This window comes from Thamnophis elegans, chromosome 2 (genome assembly GCF_009769535.1).
Source record: "Thamnophis elegans isolate rThaEle1 chromosome 2, rThaEle1.pri, whole genome shotgun sequence".
In the NCBI taxonomy this organism is placed as follows: Eukaryota; Metazoa; Chordata; class Lepidosauria; order Squamata; family Colubridae; genus Thamnophis; species Thamnophis elegans.
Genome location: NC_045542.1, coordinates 10,463,110 through 10,484,501, shown reverse-complemented (window position 1 = coordinate 10,484,501; position 21,392 = coordinate 10,463,110). Strand labels below are relative to the sequence as shown.

The window sequence follows — 21,392 nt, the reverse complement described above, 5'->3', positions numbered from 1 at the left end:
AGGTGGGTAAAATGAGGACCCGGATTATTGTTGGGGGCAATATGCTGACTTTGTAAACCGCTTAGAGAGGGCTGAAAGCCCTATGAAGCGGTATATAAGTCTAATTGCTATTGCCTAAGACCATCGGAAAACACATATTTTCGATAGTCTTTAGGAACCGAGACACCAATTTGATGGTAGAGCCGAGGTGGCGCAGTGGTTAAATGCAGCACTGCAGGCTACTTCAGCTGACTGCAGCTCAGCAGCTCGGCTGTTCAAATCTCACCGGCTCAGGGTTGACTCAGCCTTCCATCCTTCCGAGGTGGGTAAAATGAGGACCCGGATTATTGTTGGGGGCAATATGCTGACTTTGTAAACCGCTTAGAGAGGGCTGAAAGCCCTATGAAGCGGTATATAACTCTAACTGCTATTGCTATGGTTGGGGGTCACCACAACATGAGGAACTGTATTAAAGGGTCGCGGCCTTGGGAAGGTTGAGAACCACTGTTCCACATGATTGTTTACCAGGCTGCCAATTAATAGGAACATCCAAAAATGAAAAGCCTACATAGGATCAGCAGATAACGAATTCTGGAGAAAATAGAGCAGAAAGAAAGGGGAATTCTAGTGGAATTATTTCAATCATCTGTGAAAGTAGGCAGAATTGAATTGAATTGATTGCATTTATATGACGCCCTTTTCCCCGAAGGGGACTCAGGGCAGCTCACAATCCAAGTCAGGGAAGGGGATACAGATAAGGGATAAAAAAGACGAACAAAACAATACACAATTTAAAAGCACACATCAACCATACCATTCAAGAGGGGGGGCAAAAGCTCTTTAGCCCCAGGCCTGTTGGAACAGCCAGGTTTTAAGGGCTTTGCGGAAGGCCTGGAGGGTGGTGAGGGTTCGAATCCCCATGGGGAGCTCGTTCCAGAGGGTCGGAGCAGCCACAGAGAAGGCTCACCTCCGGGTAGTCGCCAGCCGGCATTGGCTGGCGGATGGAATTCGGAGGAGGCCTAATCTGTGGGATCTAATTGGTCTATTGGAGGTAATTGGCAGCAGGCGGTCTCTCAAGTACCCAGAACTTTGTTTTCAAAACTAAAATCGACCCTCCTGAGTTTTGACCATGATTTACTTGGCCCTTCTACTTGAAATTCTCCAACCACATTAAAAGAGCGATTTAGAAGCATTCACACAAGCTCCAATTACAGCTGTGAGGTTTCCTAGCCTCACCTCCTCTCTTTTCAGAGAAGAACGCCCCCGATTTACAGAGAAAACACAGAAGGGTGTTTGTGTCTTTGTTTTGACCAAAGATCTTTATTTTAACAAATGTTTTTTTTTAAAAAATTGGGTTTTCTGCAAAGGAGAGTCATTTCTCAGCAATGACAAAGATTCAAATTTTTAATGGGACAACAGCAAAAAGAGGACTGAGATCAAAGGTTGCCTGAATCCTTTTAGAAATCCCTGTGATATAAAAGAGACGTGTTGAGCAGGACAAAATCTGCGTTGTTGACCTCGTGCAGCCACTTGGGAGTTACTCATCCCAAGGCAGAGTGGCCTGCCGGGACAGTTCAAATGGAGTACATAGCACCCGAAACACAAATCAGATTCGGCCTCTACTCAGGAAGTGCCTTAGCTGGCCCACAGGAAGTAGTCACACCGTGCACGGGGATCCGAGGGTTTCCCCAGAGGCCGGGCACAGACAAAGAAGCGCCGTCCACAATTTGGTCCTTGTTTCTTCACTGTCCGCAACACACAGGGCTCCTTGTGGCCCTTACAGTAAGGTGGCTGTGCAGGGCCAGGTAGCAGCGACTTCCACAACAGAGACTGGTTTTGCGTAGAGGGAGGTGTGTTTTTCTCACAATTCATAGCTGCCTTGCTGGTCACACCCTTGGAGGGTGCTTTCTTTGGACTCTTGACAGGTGTCTGGGTTACCCCCGAGACTTTCTCTACCCCACATTTATCAGCTATCCTTTCAATGCTCTCCATAGGAGGCTGTTTCCCAGAATCTTCTGCTTCCGCCCTCTGGACCACATTCAAAACTGACCGGCCCCTTCCATCATCTACAGACTCAGCACCCAAGTTCCCGGCTTTGAAGAAGCTACGCAAATCCCCTTGCCCTTCCTGTGCTGGGCCGGTCCGCCTTTTCTTCAAATCCCCCACGGCGGTTCTCTCTGCTTTGCTCCGTTTCTGCGCCTTCCCAGGCAGTTGGGTCTGTTCCACTTTTACCAGAAACCGGCTGAGCTTCTGTTGGGTGCCAGCAAACTCAGGCAGGAAGCGGGTACAGAGCGGGGGACACCTTGGGGCAGCTAAGCAGGTACTTTTCAGCACAGCCTGGACAGGACAGTGGTCAGAGCCCAACACCTCTGGCATAATCTGGGCATCGGTCAGTTCCAACAATGCCAGAGCACGATCAGCCAGGATGTAGTCAATGCGGGTACCGTAGTTCACATGCCGGGATCCTGTTACGTTACACCAGCAAGTGTAGGCTTCATCCTGATTCGGGTTCAGAAAGCGGAAAGTATCAACAAAGAGATTCTCCTTCTCAGAATCTCTGCCAGGCTCCCAGAGGAAGCCGTCCAGCCAGCGACGCCCAGGATGCTCCTGGAAGGATTCCTGCAGTCAGAAGAGAAGCATTAGGGATACGTTATAAGGCCATCAGGCTAGTTTAATGAGAGTAAAGTGCTTTCTGTGTATCATCAAACGGGTGCAAGATTTTGGACCAGCCCAGCACAGAAGACCTGGACTTCAAAATGGGTAGAGGCACTTTAAACGGTCACTCACGCCCTCGTCACCTCAAGACTAGACTACTGTAATGCGCTCTTCATGGGGCTGCCCCTGAAAAGCGTTCGGAGACTACAATTAGTCCAGAATGCAGCCGCGCGAGCGATATTGGGTGTACCAAGATACACCCACGTTACACCTATCCTCCGCGAGCTGCACTGGCTTCCTATTGGTCTCCGAATGCGATTAAAGGTGCTGGTTATTACCTTTAAAGCCCTACATGGCTTAGGACCTGGATACCTGCGAGACCGCCTACTGCCGCATACCTCCCAACGGCCGGTAAGATCGCACAGGGCGGGCCTCCTTCAGGTGTCGTCAGCCAGGCAATGTCGGCTGGCGGCTCCTCAGAGGAGGGTGTAGCCGCTCCGACCCTATGGAATGAACTACCCCCAGAGATCCGGACCCTACCCACTCTCATGGCCTTCCAAAAAGCCGTTAAAACCTGGCTATTCCAGCAGGCCTGGGGCTGTTGACCTCATTACTGAGGTCCAGCCCCGATCAGATTGGGTGCATGGTGATTTTTTAAACTGTTTTCTTTGTCTTTTTTAATTCTTTATTTTTTTGATAATTTACTTCTTTTCTGTAAGCCGCCCGGAGTCCTCCGGGATTGGGCTACCTATAAATCCATTAAATACAATACAATAGAATCATATCTCACATATGGTGGCTCTGGTTGCAAATCTGGCCATATTTTAAGGTTCACAAGACCAGAGCTTCCATCTCCTCCCCAACCCAGGAAACTGAGCTGCTGGGTTTCAGTAATCATGGACTACTGGAGTCTCAGGGACTGCAAAAAAGGGCCTGGGAAGCCATATGCGAGCCTGGGGCTACGTTGCCCTCCCCTGCTTTGTAACAACCTTGTACTACAGATCAGCATTATTTTATTTACTGTACATCCCGATTTTATTACTTTTTTGAATAACTCAAGATGGTAAACATTTTCCCCACAACCACCACCCTTTTCAGGTGAGTTGGGCTGAGAAAGTTACTGGTGCAAAGTCACCCAGCCGTTTTTGTGCCTAAGGTGGGACTGGAACGCTGACTGGCCTGTTGTGGTCCATCAGCGGCCAGCAGAGCTGGCAGCAGATTCGGACAGTGAGGAAGTTGGGGAGGAACATGGGTCAGTCCTGGAGTCTGGGGAAGGCTCTGATGAGGGCTCTGCATCAGAGGCAGAGAGGGGGCCAGGGCCGTCTGACAGTTATCAGCTGCCTTCAGAGTCAGGCATCTGTGAAGCAGATGAACAGCTGGAGCCTGTTCCCAGTGTGTGCATGCGCAGAGTTGCCAGATGAAGGGAACAAGGGTCCCTTGGGAGTAAAGCCACAGGTGGACGGTGAATGCTCCCTATCATAGGGAATAAAAGAGGAGCGAAAGGGGAGGGGTGTTTGCAGGAGACAATGAGTTCGTTCCTGCATTCTTGCCAAGTATTGCGGCGTCTGAAAGATATCGGCCTGGCCACTCTCCAAGCCTGATAAAGGTCGGTAATTGTGGAACTATCTTGAAAGACTGTGGGCTGGGACTTTTCTGGAAAGGAATTCACTGTAAATTAAATAAAAGGGGTTTATCGGGAGGAGGACTCGGCTTCGTGGTGCTGGGGAACTCTAAGTCAGAACCCGGCCTTCACTTACCAAGTCTCCTGGATCACAGTGATCGATGGGCCTGTGTGCAGTATTGATGTCTCCCAGGATGATCACATGGCTAGAGGAAGAGAGGGAACGTGTAAAATCTTCAAGATCAAAAACTGCAGCTCCATTTTAGAGACTGTTACAGAGGTGGGTTCCTACCAGTTTGCACCTATTCGGTAGAACCGGTTCGTCAAATCTACCGAACCGGTTAGAAGAGGTTCCACCAGTGGACCCGGAAAGCAGGCCACACCTACAGAAGAGGTTCCAAACTTTTTTTAAACCCACCACTGGTCCTTGGATATGATTATTCTACACTATCATGCTCCTATTTATAAAACTCAGTGCCTCTGTGAAAGGTAAGGATGACTACTGCGTTTGTGGTGCAATCAGAACATTGCGTGTGTTGAAGTTGTTTTAACGCAAACCAAAGACGCCTTTTAAAAAACAAGTTTACATCATATTCTTACGCATGCCAGTGCTGTGTGTGAGGTAATTTAAGGTGGTTCTGACAAGTGTCGTCGGCATCTTCATATCCGGTCGCATGGGCGGCAAGCCACTCCCATCCGGTCACATGGGCGGCAAGCCACTCCCACAAAGGAGGCCACACCCACAGAATAGGTTCGAACAATTTTTGAAACCCACCACTGGACTGTTAGTACACATATAAAACACAGCAGCTGATGACTCAGAAGCAGGCAGCTGCAGCATTGGGAAATATCAGCAAGGAGAAATTTGGTTCCGAGTAGAAGTTTGGAATAAATCTTTGGAGTAAAACATTGAACATTCACTTAAACCAAGTGGCCCCTTCGGTCTGTGTCGTAAAGGGTCAGATTAGCGATTGGCTTTCCTAGGCTTCAAATACATCTGTTTTCTACAATTTTTCACCCAGCATTACTGTTGCTGAAGATAAAATACTAAACATGGAACTTTCCATTTAACAAAGCAGGCCATGACCTCCACTCCCTCGCCTTGAATACATTTACACAGACCAAAAACATATCCGGCCAAACAAGCAAACAAATATATCCAAAAAGAGGTCCGACATGTTTCCCAAGTTCTTAACAAAACACTCCAAGCAAACCTCCCCAGAATTGTGTTCCACCTAGCCACCAACCTTCCTTCTCTCTCTCTCTCTCTCCCTCCCTCCCTCCCTCTCTCTCTCACACACACACACACAGGATAGTGCTCAGTGCATAACACACACAAATAGTTTTTGCTCCAGAATTTCCTTAAAAAGTAGGCGATTTGCTCACACCACTAAGATCTCAGGATTTACAAATTTGTATTTGTGTTTAGTTTATTTGTATGCCGCCCTTCTCCAGGAGGGACTCAGGGCGGCGAACAACTCAGGGGGAGGGGGGAAGGGGACATAAACACAATACACATGATTAAAATACACGAAATCACACAGCCATACAAGTCGAGAGGGGAGGGGAACTCATGAACCCCAGGCCTGCCAGCACAGCCAGGTTTTGACGGCTTTCCAGAAGGCCTGGAGAGAGGTGAGGGTCCGAATCTCCGCGGGGAGTTCATTCCAAAGGGCCGGAGCTGCTACAGAGAAGGCCCTCCCCCAGGTGATAGCCCGATGGCATTGGCTGGTGGACGGAACCCGGAGGAGGCCGACCCTGTGAGATCTAATGGGTCTTTGGGAGGTAATTGGCAGCAGGCGGTCTCTCAAGTACCCAGGTCCAATACCATGAAGGGCTGGAATACCACAAATCTGAATAGCAATAGCAATAGCAGTTAGACTTATATACCGCTTCATAGGGCTTTCAGCCCTCTCTAAGCCGTTTACAGAGTCAGCATATCGCCCCCCCACAGTCTGGGTCCTCATTTCACCCACCTCGGAAGGATGGAAGGCTGAGTCAACCTTGAGCTGGTGAGATTAGAACCGCTGAACTGCAGATAACTGTCAGCTGCAGTGGCCTGCAGTACTGCACCCTAACCACTGCGCCACTTCGGTTCTGAACAATCTGTAATGCACAAATCCCACTAAGCAAGTTGCATAAAATTCAGAACAGATCTGGGATAAATAGGCTTTGTCTCGGATGTCAAACTCATATAATATGTATCTTGCTCAACTTATTCAGTCAAAATAAAAAAAGCAGCTTGAATGCTACTTTAAAAAAGAAAGAAGTCAAAGGGATATTACAGGACTTACAAATAGGAACAAATATTTATTAGATTCTTAGTTTTAGCAAACTTTACAGGTTTCCCTGCAAGATAGTTCAAGAGGTTTCCTCTCACTGCAGGAAGTAGAAAGGATATTGCTTAGCCTAGCTCAATGCAATAATCATAACAGCTGAATCAAGGATTTCACAGCATACCTACCCTCCAGCTCTAAGAAGAGCTTCAGCCCGGGCTTGCAAGAGGCGGTAGAATTGCAACTTGAAGTCTCCACGTTCTGGCTTTTCAGGGTCAGCGCGAGGGCAATACACATTGATGACAGTCAGCAGAGTTTCCCGCTGTTCTGAAGTGCTACGACACAGAGAAAGTGTAGAGTTAGTCCTGCCCACCTCCCCTCCATGACATCCAATAATGCTCAGCCAACCGCACCTATTATGAAGAATCTAACCATTTTCAGCCCATATTCCAACCCTGTTTTCTGCTACTGGGGGAATATATCAAAAGGACTAATACTTAGCATTTATACACCTCCTTTATGCAGCTTCACATCTATTTTTTTTAATTGAAAATTTTAGAAAAAAAAATCTTTTACAAATATTTACCTCCCTCCTCCTCCGCTCCCCTCCCAAATCCCCCCCCAACCTCCCCCCACCCCCCGCCGACTTCCCAGAACCAATACAGGGTATAAACCTTTAACAAAGATATTCTAAGATAAACTTTAAAAAAAAGTTAGTATCATCTTTCATTTGAGCTTTAACTCCTCTTTGCTAGGCTAGCTCTAAACAGATTACGTCATTCCTTGTTTCTTCAGTCATAAACTATCTGGAATTTCTTAGTCCCATATTTATTTTGAGTATAGTCAATCCATCTTCTCCACTCCAGTTTATATCTCTCGTTTGAGTGGTCCTTGAGATATGCTGATATTTTAGCCATCTCTGCTAGGTTTGTTACTTTTAATGTCCATGTGATATTAAAAGTATGCAGCTTCACATCTTAAATACAAGCATCCTGCCGATCCAATCCCCAACACATTTTGTCTATCATTCTATTTTCAAAGGGTCAACTGGGAAATCCTCAGAAAAGATGTTCCCAACAGGTTCCACCACAAAACCGCGAAGCCCTTATCCGCGCCGACATAAGTGCAGAGGGCAAATCCGCGCCGTCCGAAGCGCTAAGGAAAAACGCGACCCTACCACGATGACATAACCGCGGAGGGCAAATCCGCACCTTCCGAAGCACTCAGCACCCTAAACCTAACCCTAACCCTAAAGCAAACCCCTAAACCTAATCCTAACCCTTACCTTAATTTAAATCGGCTTTCTGCCGCCGCGCTGTTTTAAAGCGCCCTTCTGCCGCCGCGCTGTCGCGGCAGTGATGACATCGCGGTGATGACGTCGCGGCTTTAGCGACGCGGTTTTATCACAGCTATTTTGACGAGCGCGGTTTTGTCGTGCCACGGTTCTCAACACACTGCAATGACTGTATGGGCCCTCTTCTCCTTTTGTTTTAAGCCACTATTTACTAATGTAATAGTGGCTATTACATAAACAGGAGTAATTCTGATTAGGTGATCCTGTCAATTGAATAATTACGATGATAATGTGAGATATGTTTTAGCCAGTTCAGTCTAGTAGTTAAGGCAACAGGAGACTGTGACTTCCAGTCCTGCCTTAAGCATGAAACCCAGCTGGGTAACTTTGGGCCAGTCATTCTCTCTCAGCCCAACTCACCACACAGGGTTGTTATTGGAAGGAAAACAGGAGAGGGAAGGAATATTGTGTGTGTTTACCCCCTGAGCTGTTTATAAAAATAATAAAGGCGGGACGTCAACAAAATATTTGTCATATGTCATACAGAGGTTGATGTACTTGTCTGGATTTGTTATTTATTTCCCGTAATGTATTTCTATGTATTTTGTTAAATTTATATATATTTTTGTGAGTTGCCCAGTCAGCCTGAAGTCAAGTGGCAGCAAAGTTGAAGGAAGGAAGTAAATAAATATCATCACTATTATTATGAATGATGTCATTGCAACAACTTCTCTCCACTGGCACTCCTCAGCAAAAAGTATTGCAAATTCAACTTGCCTTTGAAACTGAAGGTAAAATGTTATTATACAGTAATTGCAGTAGCTAGAACAGCCTTAATCTCCACGAATACATCTCTAATTCTTCTACCATGAGCAACATATAGGCTCATTCCAGTGAGTTAATTATAGCTTTAGCAAGGCAGATTTGCTTGTCTGCGCCTTCGATGACAATCTAAAAGAATTCCGCACTATTAACCAAATCATATCTGGAGAGATGGGAGCCGTTTACTTTGCACACGTATTGTTGAGTTTAGACTGGGGTCGAGAGTTTCTGAGTTCCTTAACAACGGCAGCAAGATTGTTGGTGGCGCAGTACTGGAAGAAGGAAGAATTGCCTACTATTCAAGAAGGGACATTAAAAGCAACGAACTTAGCAGAGATGGCTAAAATATCAGCATACCTTAAGGACCATTCAGATGAGAAATACAAGTTGGAATGGAGAAGATGGACGGATTATATTCAACATAAATATGGGACTAAGAAATTTCAGTTTATGAATGAATGAACAAAGAATGTTAAAATTTATCTAAAGTTAGTTTTACAAAAAGGGAGTTAAAGAATAAGCGAAGGTACGATGCTAAAGTTAGTTAGATTGTTTTAGTGTATGATTGTTAAATGTTTATACCCTGTATTTGCTCTGGGAGGTGATGTGGGATTGGGGGGGAGGGAGGGAAGGGGAAAGGTATATAATTGTAAAACTTATTAAAACTTTTTAATTAAAAAAAAAAAGAGTTTCTGAGTTCCTGTTCACATTTTGTGGAGCTGCCCTATTTATCTGTAAGTCCTGTGAAATACTGGGATTAACCAGACATACTATACCCAGGTGACTCTCTGCTCTCTGCTACCATCTAGTGGCTATCTGAATTTGTGCAGGCTGTTTTCTGGCCTAGAAGTAATTCCCAAATGCCTGGTTTACAAATCAAATTGAGAAAATGATTCAGAATATGCATGAGCGTACTTATCATTCCTGTCAGCACTTCCTTAAATCAAACACATCAATTTGGGTAGGTGGGTGGGGGGGAATTCCCAAAAAGTCTTGCTGCGTGAGCCCAGAAAAAGTTAGCCTCTTAAAGCAGTCACCAATAGATGCCACAGGAACGCGTGCCCCAAACATTCTCTTCCCCCTTTGAATCCAGATCAAAACACCGCCTTATTAATTACTTCTCTGTTCATCTCCATATTAGATGAGTTGTCAGCTTCTAGGAACTTTGCTAACTCAACATCAACAACAGGTATTCCTTCCCCTGCCTTTGTGATTGCTATCTTTACCATATGCGGTGACGGGTTATGACTGCCCGGCCTTCACTGTCCAGGGCCTTGAGCTCATCAACTGTGAAGTCCTCTGTGCTTCCATAACAACCGACTGCTCCGCTGTGCTTGGTAAACAGCCCAGACAAGCCCTCCTCAGCTGCTTCTGGGGTGGCACTAGCTTTACAGAAGGTTGCAACGCCTAGAAACGCAGGAGATTTAAAAGGTCATCTTGCATCGGAAAGGGCTAAAAAGCTATCGACTTAATTACAGGCCCAACGTTCTCACTAACTGCAGAAATCCTGAATAGCAACCTATATGTTCAAAGCTATAATACAACCTTCCCCGATTTTAGAGTCGCCTTTGATTTGGTTTGGTTGGTTTATTGGATTTATAGCAATAGCAATAGCAGTTAGACTTATATACCGCTTCCTAGGGCTTTCAGCCCTCTCTAAGCGGTTTACAGAGTCAGCATATTGCCCCCAACAACAATCCGGGTCCTCATTTTACCCACCTCGGAAGGATGGAAGGCTGAGTCAACCCTGAGCCGGTGAGATTTGAACAGCCGAACTGCAATAGCAGTAGACTTATATACCGCTTCATAGGGCTTTCAGCCCTCTCTAAGCGGTTTACAGAGTCAGCATATTGCCCCCAACAATCTGGGTCCTCATTTTACCCACCTCGGAAGGATGGAAGGCTGAGTCAACCCTGAGCCGGTGAGATTTGAACCACTGAACTGCTGATCTAGCAGTAGCCTGCAGTGCTGCATTTAACCACTGCGCCACCTCGGCTCCCGCCCTTCTCCCAAGGACTCAGGGCGGTGTACAACATTAAAAAAAAACACCACATATTACAAAAGTTTAAAAAAATTAAATAGAATGTCCAAAACAAACCCAATTAAGATTAACAATAACATTTTTTAAAAACAAATTTGATTAAAATTAACAATAATCAATAATTTGTTTTGTTCAGGCCAGGCTGGCTTGCTGGAAAAGCCAACTTTTTAGGGCGTGTCGGAAGGACCGGAGGCTGGGGATTATACGAAGCTCCGGGGGCAGCTCATTCCAGAGGAAGGCGCTCCCACAGAGAAGGCTCTCCCCCTGGGGGTCGCTAGCCGACACTGTCTGGCCGACGGCACCCTGAGGAGGCCAACTCTGTGGGATCGCACTGGACGGTGGGAGGCTACCGATGGCAGTAGGTGGTCTCGCAGGTATCCTGGGCCTAAGCCATGGAGAGCTTTAAAGGTCATAATTAGTACCTTGAATCGCACCCGGAAGACAACCGGCAACCAGTGCAGGCTGCCTAAAAGGGTGTAACATGGGAGCACCTAGGTGCCCCCATGATAACCCACGCAGCTGCATTCTGGACCAGTTGAAGCCTCTGGGTGCTCTTCAAGGGCAGCCCCATGTAGAGAGTGTTACAGTAGTCCAGGCGAGAAAGGATGAGGGCATGAGTGACTGTGCACAGGGCATCACGATCCAGGAATTTCCCAGCATAATGTTTGGCATAAGCTTCAAACTTCTTTATTTAAAAAAAGCCTCTTGTGTTTATCTCATATGATAAGGACAAGGTGCAGCCCTCAGGGACATTTAAACCAAGGAGATTCCTGCTAAGAGAAGAGCTTAGCATGGATTTATTCTGGCACCATCATTATTTAGTTATTACATCAATCCTTTAATTGTCATGATGAGCAACTCCTAACAACCCACCAAAATGGAAAACAAGCATAAAACAATCCTATTACATCCTGACACAGTAAATTGGAAGCAGAATGAAAACAAGACCTCCAAAAGTTCTCTAAGCTTAGTTTTCCATCATAAATTGGTATGCTAAAGGATGTCAATGAACAAACAGTAGCTAAAAGATGAAAGAAAGAATATACAAAAATATTGTATAGTAGAGATGTCAACATCCAAGATAACTTAGCTTAGATACGCTTTATTTACAAGAACCTATAGTACTAGAAGTTGAAGCTAGTTCAGTGCTCCAATCCTTATCAAGTTGGAAAACTACAAGAACTGATGGAATACCCATTAAAATATAGCAACAGAAGTTTATTAAATTATGCCAACAAATCTGGAGAATGATACAGTGGCCACAGATTAGAAGAGATCAATCTATGTTTCAATGCCAAAAAGGGCATTTTATGTTCTGACCTAGGCTTCTCCAGCAGCATAAAGCCGGATAAACCCCTTTTATTTAATTTACAGTGAATTCCTTTCCAGAAAAGTCCCGTCCCACAGTCTTTCAAGATAGTTCACAATTACCGACCTTTATCAGGCTTGGAGAGTGGCCAGGCCGATAGCTTTCAGACACCACAATACTTGACAAGAATGCAGGAATGAACTAATTGTCTCCTGCAAACACCCCTCCGCTCCTTTTATTCCCTATGAGAGGGGCCATTCACCATCCACCTGTGGCTTTACTCCCAAGTCAACCCTTGGTCCTTAGTTGTTCCATTCGTCTGGCAACTCTGCGCATGCGCACACCGGGAACAGGCTCCAGCTGTTCGTCTGCCTCACTGATGTCTGACTCTGAAGGCAGCTGATAACTGTCAGACGGCCCTGGCCCCATCTCTACCTCTGATGCAGACCACTCGTCAGAACCTTCCCCAGACTCCAGGACTGGCCCATGTTCTTCCCCCACCTCCTCACCGTCCAAATTTGCTGCCAGCTCCTCTGGCCACTGGCCGGCAGCAACAGTGAATGCAAGAAAGTGTGCAAACCATAATACAATTTTACATACCAACAAAATAACACAGAACACTACATTAGAATACTACACTGAAAAAATATGCCACGTGTTCAGCCTGGCTTTAGAAACATGAGATATTTTCAATCATGCCTTTGAATCATACTTATTTCTTTACTATTACAGAGAACGACACTGTTTAAGACACAGCAACAGGAATCGAGAAATTAATCCAGGAATCAACTGGACTTGTACGGACCCATCAGTACCTGAATATCCACTGCGAGTGCGACTGAAACTGAAGTAGGAGTTATAGCCCTCCACTATAGCCAATGGTTCCTCCAAGAGGTCACCTGAGAACAAAGCGGAATTTTAGTGAGGAAAAAGATCAGCCTGGAGCAGCTTTTATTTATTTATTTATTAGACTTATATACCGCTTTATAGGGCTTTCAGCCCTCTCTAAGCGGTTTACAAATTTTTTTAGCAAATTGAGTCAGCAACTTGCCCCCACAGTCCGGGTCCTCATTTCACCCATCTCGGAAGGATGGAAGGCTGAGTCAACCTTGAACCGGTGAGATTTGAACCGCCGAACTGCAGAACGTCAGCTGAAGTAGCCTGCAGTGCAGCACTCTAACCACTGCGCCACCTCGGCTCTTTTTGCTAGCTATCCTCTTTTTAATTTTCTTTTCATCCTCCCCAACATTATATATCCAGAAATATTGACATTTTAAACAATTAATTATATTACTCTCGTAATCAGATTAAGATATCCTGATGAGGAAAGTATATGTTTATTTTTTGATAACTACACAAGGCACTTTCAACATGTTCTTCCCTTTGAGTGGAAGAAAAGCAGGAGGAGGCAAGTTTATCTAGACTTGCAACATTATCAATTATTATTACAGCAATAAATTACTACTGTACACACCATGGACAGGGAGCTACAATCTTATATTTCCTTAAAGACACAGCCTCATTCGTTGTTTACATTAAGTTCCCATTTCGTTTTTTTTTTAATTCTCTGCATGTTTAAAAAGTACCCACTGAAGATGAATACTAAGAGGTCTCTGCACACTTGGCTCTTTTGGGGTTTTTCCAAATGTATGCATTAACTAGAAGAAGGGAGAATGGAGGATGTATTAGCCAAATTCATTTTTAAAATCTATTTTTATTAATGTGCAAACAGTAAACACAAATCACATAGAAAAGTAGCTGCTGATATACAACAAAAAAACAACAAATTTTAGGCAACTACTAGATTGCAAGTTATATTTTCCCCTCCCATTCAGTGGTGGGTTCCGGATCCCACTGCAATTGGTACAGCCCGGCGTCCTCCACATGCATGCGCGCAGCACGCACGGATAGCGCGCGCATGCATCCTTACCTCCACGACGCCTCCATGACATTCCAGCTGCTCGGCAGAGCGTCACGTAGGTGTCATACGCTCCATGTGTGGAAGAGCTCAAATACAGGTAAGGAACTCGGGCGGGCAGGTGGGCCCTCCAGAGCACCGTAACGGAACAGTACTTGGTGCTCCCAGCAGGCACCAGTATGCCTGTATCGGGGCGTACAAACCATCACTGCTCCCATTGTACCCCAAATGATAGTTTCAATCAACATATTTATAAGTGTTAGGAATTATTCCTGAATTTTGGTTTCTAATTGCCAAATCTGTGGTTTTGATCCAGCAACACTCTCATGGCCTTCAGAAAAGCCGTTAAAACATGGCTATTCCGGTAGGCCTGGGGCTGTTGACCGCATTGTTGAGGTCCAGCCCCGATCAAAATGAATGTACGTGTGTTGATTTTAACCTGTTTTTATTTTTATTTTTACTCTTTTTATTATTTCTTTTTTTCTTCTTTGTAAGCCGCCCGCAGTCCTCCGGGATTGGGCGGCCTATAAATCGTATGTATGTATGTATGTATGTATGTATGTATGTATGTATGTATGTATGTATAAATAAATAATAAACAAACAAATAAATAAATAAAAATCTGAATTAGCCAAACATAAATCATATAAATAAATAAATAAATAAATAAATAAATAAATAAATAAATAAATAAATAAATAAATAAATAAATAAATCAATCAATCTGAATTAGCCAAACAAATCTCAGGTTTGGGGACTGGGGCTGGAAAGTTAGATACGTTGTCTGCCATCTCCAATTCCCAACTACAGTTAGTCCTTGAGTTACGACCACCATTGAGCCCAACATGTATGTTGCTAAGTGAGAAATTTGTGCAGTGAACTTTGCTCCATTTTACTATTCTTGCCACAGTTGTTAAATGAATCACTGCAGTTGTTAAAGTTAGTAACACCCTCAATCTGGCTCTCCCCGCCCCGCATTGGCTTTGCTTGTTAGAAGGTTGCAAAAGAGGATCACACAGGGACACTGCAACTTGAGTCACCTGTCAAGCATCCGAATATAAATCATATGAGCATGGGGATGCTGCACAGGTCATAAGCCTGAAAAATGATCTTGTCACTTTTTTCAATGCCGTTGTAACCTTCAAACGAACTGTTGTAAACCGAGGACTACCTGTACTGACCATGGTGTCTGAAGCTGACCCATTTGGGGCAGTCTCTCCTTCTCCTCCCGATTCTTATATGCTTCGATTTTAGACAGGAGGTTGAGAGCCCCGTCCGGCCAGAGAGCAAGTGGTCAAAGCTGCAAATAAAAAAAAACCTATACAAAAATACGGGGAAAACACACACACACACACACACACACACCCTGCCAGCTTCAACCCCGGTTTTGCATTTTAGCACTTGTCAAGCTCTGCCTTGCACGGATGCACGTGGGGATGCTGGGACTCACGGGTTATCTTAGTCTCCTGCAAGCAAATAAGATCCGCTCCCAAAGAATCCAGGAGCTGCCTCAACCCCGCCGACCCCGCTCCTGCCCGGAGCCCGTTCACGTTCCAAGTCACCAGCCTCATCCCAGCCAAGCGGGGCGGCTCGAACCCAGGCAAGGAAGGCAAACCCTCCGCCGAACGTCACTTCCTGCCGCCAAGCTAGAGGGTTTTATTTTTTAAAAATAAAATGGGCGTTCACTTCCGGTTCTATTTAGACTTCGTGATCTGCGGGGCGGAAGTGGGGGGAATGAATTCGAAGTTGCGTGTGCTATTTCGAACAGAATAGATAGATAGATAGATAGATAGATAGATAGATAGATAGATAGATAGATAGATAGATAGATAGATAGATAGATAGATAGATAGATAGATAGATAGATAGATAGATGATAGATAGATAGATAGATAGATAGATAGAGATAAGTTAGATAGATGATAGATAGATAAGATAGATAGATAGATAGATATGTTTCATTTGTGCTGATAAATAAATCAGGCTAGCTGATAAGAGCTAAATAGCTTGAAATAGATCTATACTAGTCTCCCTTTATTTATTTATCAGCATAAATGGAACACAAATGTAACGAAGGCAACAATAAAAATAATGGCTTTCTGTCTGGATGGTCTCTTGTGATGATACATATGTTGCATTTGTGCTGATAAATATATACAGACACAGACACATATATCTACAAGAGAGGATTCAAGATTTAGGATACACTTTACAAACATATGACATTATTGACTAATCAATTATAGCTGCTAAAAATGATTGGCCATCAGAATTTTGTTCCTTGTAATTGACTTGCATTTTTAACCTGTTCGTGGACGTTTGGAGACTTAAGGTCTGCTGCCTTTGAGAGAAAATTTAATCTCCTTTCACAGCTAATTGTTTCTTAATTTGGCTTGCAAACATAAAATCCGATACAGTAAAATTAATTTTGCAAAATCTGAAGCAAATGGGAGCTGGGAAGGGAAGGGTAGGATGCCAAGTGATACCCCCATGAAAGACAGGTGATTTTTTTAAAATTGAATTTTGCAAAAAGCCAGAGAGTTTTTGGAAGGGAAAGTTCAAGATCTTTATACTTCCACTTGAGAGACCGCCTGCTGCCAATTACCTCCAATAGACCGATTAGATCCCACAGATTAGGCCTCCTCCGAATTCCATCCGCCGACCTGGCTGTTCCGACAGGCCTGGGGCTAAAGAGCTGCTGGCCCCCGTCTCGAATGGTATGACTGTTGTGTGTTTTTAAATTATGTATTGTTATGTTTCGTCTTTTTTATTTTCTGTCTGTACCCCCTTCCCTGATTTGAATTGTGAGCCGCCCTGAGTCCCCTTCGGGGGAAAAGGGCGGCATATAAATATAATAAAATCAAATCAATCAAATCAAATCACTTTACAAGCTTCATAATAACTTTATAGTCTTGAAGGTCATGAAGACAAACTATGGGTTATATAATCGACCAAACTAAAGCAGGAAGAATTATCTTGCAAATGGAAAGTGAGGGAATTTGGCATTTGGAATCAATTCTTGTCTGAATGGCTAAATTGGCAGATCTAGCAATTTGTCAAAAAAAATGGCAGCAGTTTTATTAGTTTTATTCATGGCGGAGGGTCACACAAGTACTTGAGGAATGCAAGGTTATACATAATCCCTATGGTTATTATTAATTTTACTGTGGAATCCACTTATTAATTATGCATACTTAATTTTTATCCCACTTTTCCTTCTAAAATTTTATACCCAAAACCCCAACTCTTTAAACTTGTAAAGTATGCGGGGCTGTAGAAGAGCGTCTGACCGAGAGTTCACCCAGGGACTTTTGGCTCTGATAATTATCCAAATCCACAAATGTTACACTGCTTATTATTATTGTGTCCTACACTTGCCTAAAAATTGTAATGATTTTAATGGGATTTGGATGCAAAGATCGTCTTCTGTGCTCCTACCCATCTGGGTTAGACAACAATTTTACCCTATGATCTGGTGCTGCTGTCTCCTTCCATCTTTAAGGCTAATATTAGTACTGACCTTTTCTGCGAAGCATTTTTTTTTTTTTTTTGAAAGACTGCCTCCAGCTCAGCAACAATTATTAATGACACCATGACTGGAAACCTGACCCCTAAAGAAAGTTCTTGATCTAGTGACAAGGCAATCCTTCCAATGCCATGGCTTTCCAGAAAACAAACAGGGTTGATCAGCTATGGAGGGAAAACCGGTCAAAATCCCAGGTAGGAGTTTTTTTTATTGATACGGTTGGTAACTAGAAAACTAGGAGGGCAATAGAAGTTGTACTTTAAGGAGTGTTGCAGAAAATGACAGGCTTCAGACTTCTCAGGATACAGGAAAAGTTTATTTGGCAGCCAGGTTCAGAAAGCGAGCCCATGGCTTAGCATTGCAAGTTCTGAACAGCCTTCATTATCGAAGCAGGCATTCTTGTACATTCTCAAAAGCATTGCAACACGGAAATCCTTAACACATTTCTTAGTGGTTACCTTGAGGAGAAAGCCTTATAAGGAGATGGGGCCTTACTTCTCCTTTTGTTTATGGAGTACGTGTCATTAACGAACTTTAATTGAACCTTGGACTTTTGACATAGGCTTTTGACATAGGGACATCTTGTGGTTAGGCACTGGCTTCCTGTTTCTTTTGCAAGCTCCAACTCTGTCTATGTGGCTTTTAATATAGAGGTAAAGGGGCTCTAAGAGGCTGTCCAGCCTGACCCAGTAGGTTTCACACTTAATGTCTAAATCTCACTTTACGTCTGCTTTAAAAGGACAGGCAGAATGTCGTCTTAGAATCCAATACTCAACGACCTCATTTGTGGCTTCTTGTTGTCGGGCGTAGGTTTCTGATTCAGACTGGGAAGTACCCAAAATTGGGCTGCACAGAATAGTACCCTTCCCTCCCCCCCCCCCTGTCCATCAACTCAGCCTAATCAAAGACTTCCCAGCTTGCATTATACTTCCTGGCCTAGAATGTTGGCAGGTGGAAGGTGGAGGCATTGATGCCCAGGATTTTCTCTGCGATATACAGCTTGGATTGAAGTTGTTGGTGAAAGGGCTGTCTATGTTAAATGGGAGTAGACATATTGAGCAACTTGCTGCAAAGCTAATCTACTTGCATAAGAAGGCATACAAATGTAGCCAAACAGTTTTGATAAATTGAGTTTTATTCATTTTTATCTTTAAAAGGATCTTTACCTAATTTATTCCACGTCGCTTAACTTACCTAATTTTGGTCTCTACCTCCATGTGGGGTCTCTGTAGTAAAAGTCCACTTTAATTTGGCATGTTTCCCCTTGTTATAATCATCAGGTTTACTGTATATGCCAGATTTCTTCCAGGACTTCACAGTGGTGTATACAGAATCCCTCTTCCTTCTTTCCCACAACAGCCCTACAGGGCAGTTTGGGCTGAAAGAAAGTGATAGAGCCAAAGTCACCCAGTAACTGTGGATAGATATGAATGTGGCTTTCTGATCCCAGTCCTACAACTTAAAACACTATCCCTGTGATTATGTGTGCCAGAGGTGCCCTCTCTGTGGGCACACACCCCGTCACTAGCTGCTCTTCTGGTTTCCGGTGTGCACTGGCCAGCTGGTCTTTAGAGATGCCAGAATGCCCGAAAATGGCCAAAAACCAGGCCGTTTTTGAGCCATTTTGGGGGTCATTTTCAGGCCAGTTTTCAGGCTGTTTTTCTGACTGTTTTCAGGCCGTTTCTTGGGCTGTTTTTGGCCCCCAAAACAGCCAGAAAACGGCCTCAAAAACAGCCAAAACAATGGCCAAAGAACAGGCATGCACACCGGCTAGTTGGTCTTTGAGTTTCTGGCACTTTAGTGCGTGTATATGCACAGGTGTTCTAATTTGGGCACTTGGTGGTGAAAAGGTTCACCATCACTGGATTATCCCATTGTGGGTCATCTAACATAGTCACTGATCTTCTAATATAATTATTTTTTTGAAAGGTCTGCAGCATGTTGTTAGTTTTCCTTCTTATAAAATGGGTATGGTAGTTATTATTGAATTATAACTTCTGATTTTGTATTATAGTCAGTGGATTATTTCATTATCTCCTATCTTTCATCAGTCCCAGGGCAGTCACGGAGAATTAATATAAATATATCAACAGATAAAAATCTTGATTTAAAAAAATGCATTGGATTTTGCTTACTTCAGTGTGTCACTCTTCTGATGTATATTCAAACAATTTATTAAAGATGTATATATGTAAAAAATATCCTAATAGAAGAAAGTTGTTTTCATTTGATAGTGATCATCCGGTGCTAACTACTGCCTCGTGCTGAAAGAAAGGACATATAAGCATCCGGATTACACCAAGATTTTAAATGCTAAATTTCCTTATTCATTTGATGATGGCAAAGACGTTTGCAAGCTAATCACAGGCAGAAAAAAAACTCAGAGAAATGGTGAATTGGTTCTTTAGGTAATCAGGTCTTTATCTGCTCAGAATCCGAACCTGGAATTTGAATTATCAACCAGGCTCAAGATATAATCCTCCTAGAAAGTCTTATGCACTAATTCCAGTCTTTTGAATCAGATTTATAAAGGATCAGTTTTCACCGAACCTTTTTCTTTGTTTTGAGAAATATTATTTTGTGACTCGTTGGCCCAAGCACCTTCTCAGTTTATAATGAAGGAAAAGTTGACTTTAATCCAGGAACATTTTAAAATTTGGCTCATTTCATATCACATTCTTAAAGGGAAAAAGAATAACATCATTGCACTTTTGTTGGTTTGGGGGAATTTTATTATTTGGGGGTGGGTGGTTCCCCCCCCCAAAAAAAACCCTACTGTTTAAGTACTGTTAAATATTAATGAGTATCTTGGAGGATGAGTGGATTTGATCTCCCTTCTCAGCTCTTGCTTATCTTATTCAGTATTGCCCGGGGAATGCCAGCAAACCAACATACATTCTCATAGTGGTAGTTTAAACTGTATGTGCTAGACCAGTGATGGCAAACCTTTCAGACACTGTGCCCAAACTGCAAACAGGAAGGTGCATGCATGGACATGCGCAGCAGAGACCCGAAGACCAGATGGCTGGTGGGAGGTGGGGATCCCAAAACCCACAGCGCAGCAAGAGGTAAGATCTTTTTCTTTCATGAGCTTCTGTTTCGTCATTTGCAGGGAAACAGAAGGTCACGAAAGAAACGCTATGGAGATCTGACCTGGGGCAATGGCACATGTGCCAGCAGAGAGGGCTCTGCGCGCCACCTCTGGCACTCATGCCATTGCTTTGCCATCCCGGTGCTAGACCTACTGAAGGTAATCTGAAAGTTATAGTAATCCCATAAAACACAAGTTTTGAATATCACTGTTTAGAATTCTTAGGTCCACTGCTAGCCTGAAGCTCTCTTTTCTTCAGGAATTCTAGTTTGTGGGCTAATTCCTTAGTATGGATCAAAGCCATATCCAGGGCATGTTGGGCCCTTGACACCAGTTTCAGTAGTAGTTCAGGATCATTTCTTCCAGCCATAATCTCTGGCAAGCTCTGCACTAGGTCTTGAAGCCAGAGAATGAACAAATGGTGATCTGAAAGTAAAGTGAGCTAATGATTTGCACTGAAAACAAAATAATGGGGCTTTGGAACTCTCCATGGTTATAACCATGTTACAGAGAGCTCAAAGGTGCAAATTCTTGTATTTCTCTCCTTTCATTTATTAGAAATGCTAAGTTTTAGTTCGGGTGGCTGTAAAGACAAAAAAGCAATCAAGAAAGATGACAAATGTATTGAAAACTGAGAAGATTTCACTTTATAGGTGGGAAGAATTAGAATTCTTCATTTAAGATTAAGCATCATCCAAGCCTTTTGCCTCTGACCGTATTTTTGATTCTTATTCACTTAACTTCTTACTTAAAATATAGGGGTATCACATGCATACAGCATGTCAAATAAATAAATATAATAACGGTGCTTACTGACACGTGATCGCAACTAAATCCAGCTGCAGGATTTAATTTAGAGA

At 43.7% G+C, this 21,392-nt stretch overlaps 1 protein-coding gene across 1 annotated transcript; it reads right to left on the bottom strand.

The window, feature by feature from the left end:
* Positions 1-1,024: 1,024 nt before the first annotated feature.
* Positions 1,025-15,547, bottom strand: APEX2 (apurinic/apyrimidinic endodeoxyribonuclease 2). Its single transcript, XM_032210080.1, has 6 exons — positions 15,366-15,547; positions 12,813-12,896; positions 9,874-10,054; positions 6,720-6,866; positions 4,392-4,461; positions 1,025-2,598 (listed from the first exon to the last, which is right to left on the bottom strand). Exons 1-6 carry the CDS (start codon positions 15,484-15,486, stop codon positions 1,615-1,617), a joined length of 1,587 nt encoding a protein of 528 aa, XP_032065971.1. The 5' UTR covers positions 15,487-15,547; the 3' UTR covers positions 1,025-1,614.
* Positions 15,548-21,392: the final 5,845 nt, after the last annotated feature.

What these genes read in the sequence shown, in the direction of transcription:
- APEX2 (XM_032210080.1), bottom strand. Translation starts at nt 15,486, where the DNA reads ATGAGGCTGGTGACTTGGAACGTGAACGGGCTCCGGGCAGGAGCGGGG. An exon ending in GCAGGAGACTAAGATAACCC is followed by an intron (nt 12,897 to 15,365) that starts GTGAGTCCCAGC and finishes CTTTGTTCTCAG; the next exon opens with GTGACCTCTTGGAGGAACCA. An exon ending in CACTCGCAGTGGATATTCAG is followed by an intron (nt 10,055 to 12,812) that starts GTACTGATGGGT and finishes CTGCGTTTCTAG; the next exon opens with GCGTTGCAACCTTCTGTAAA.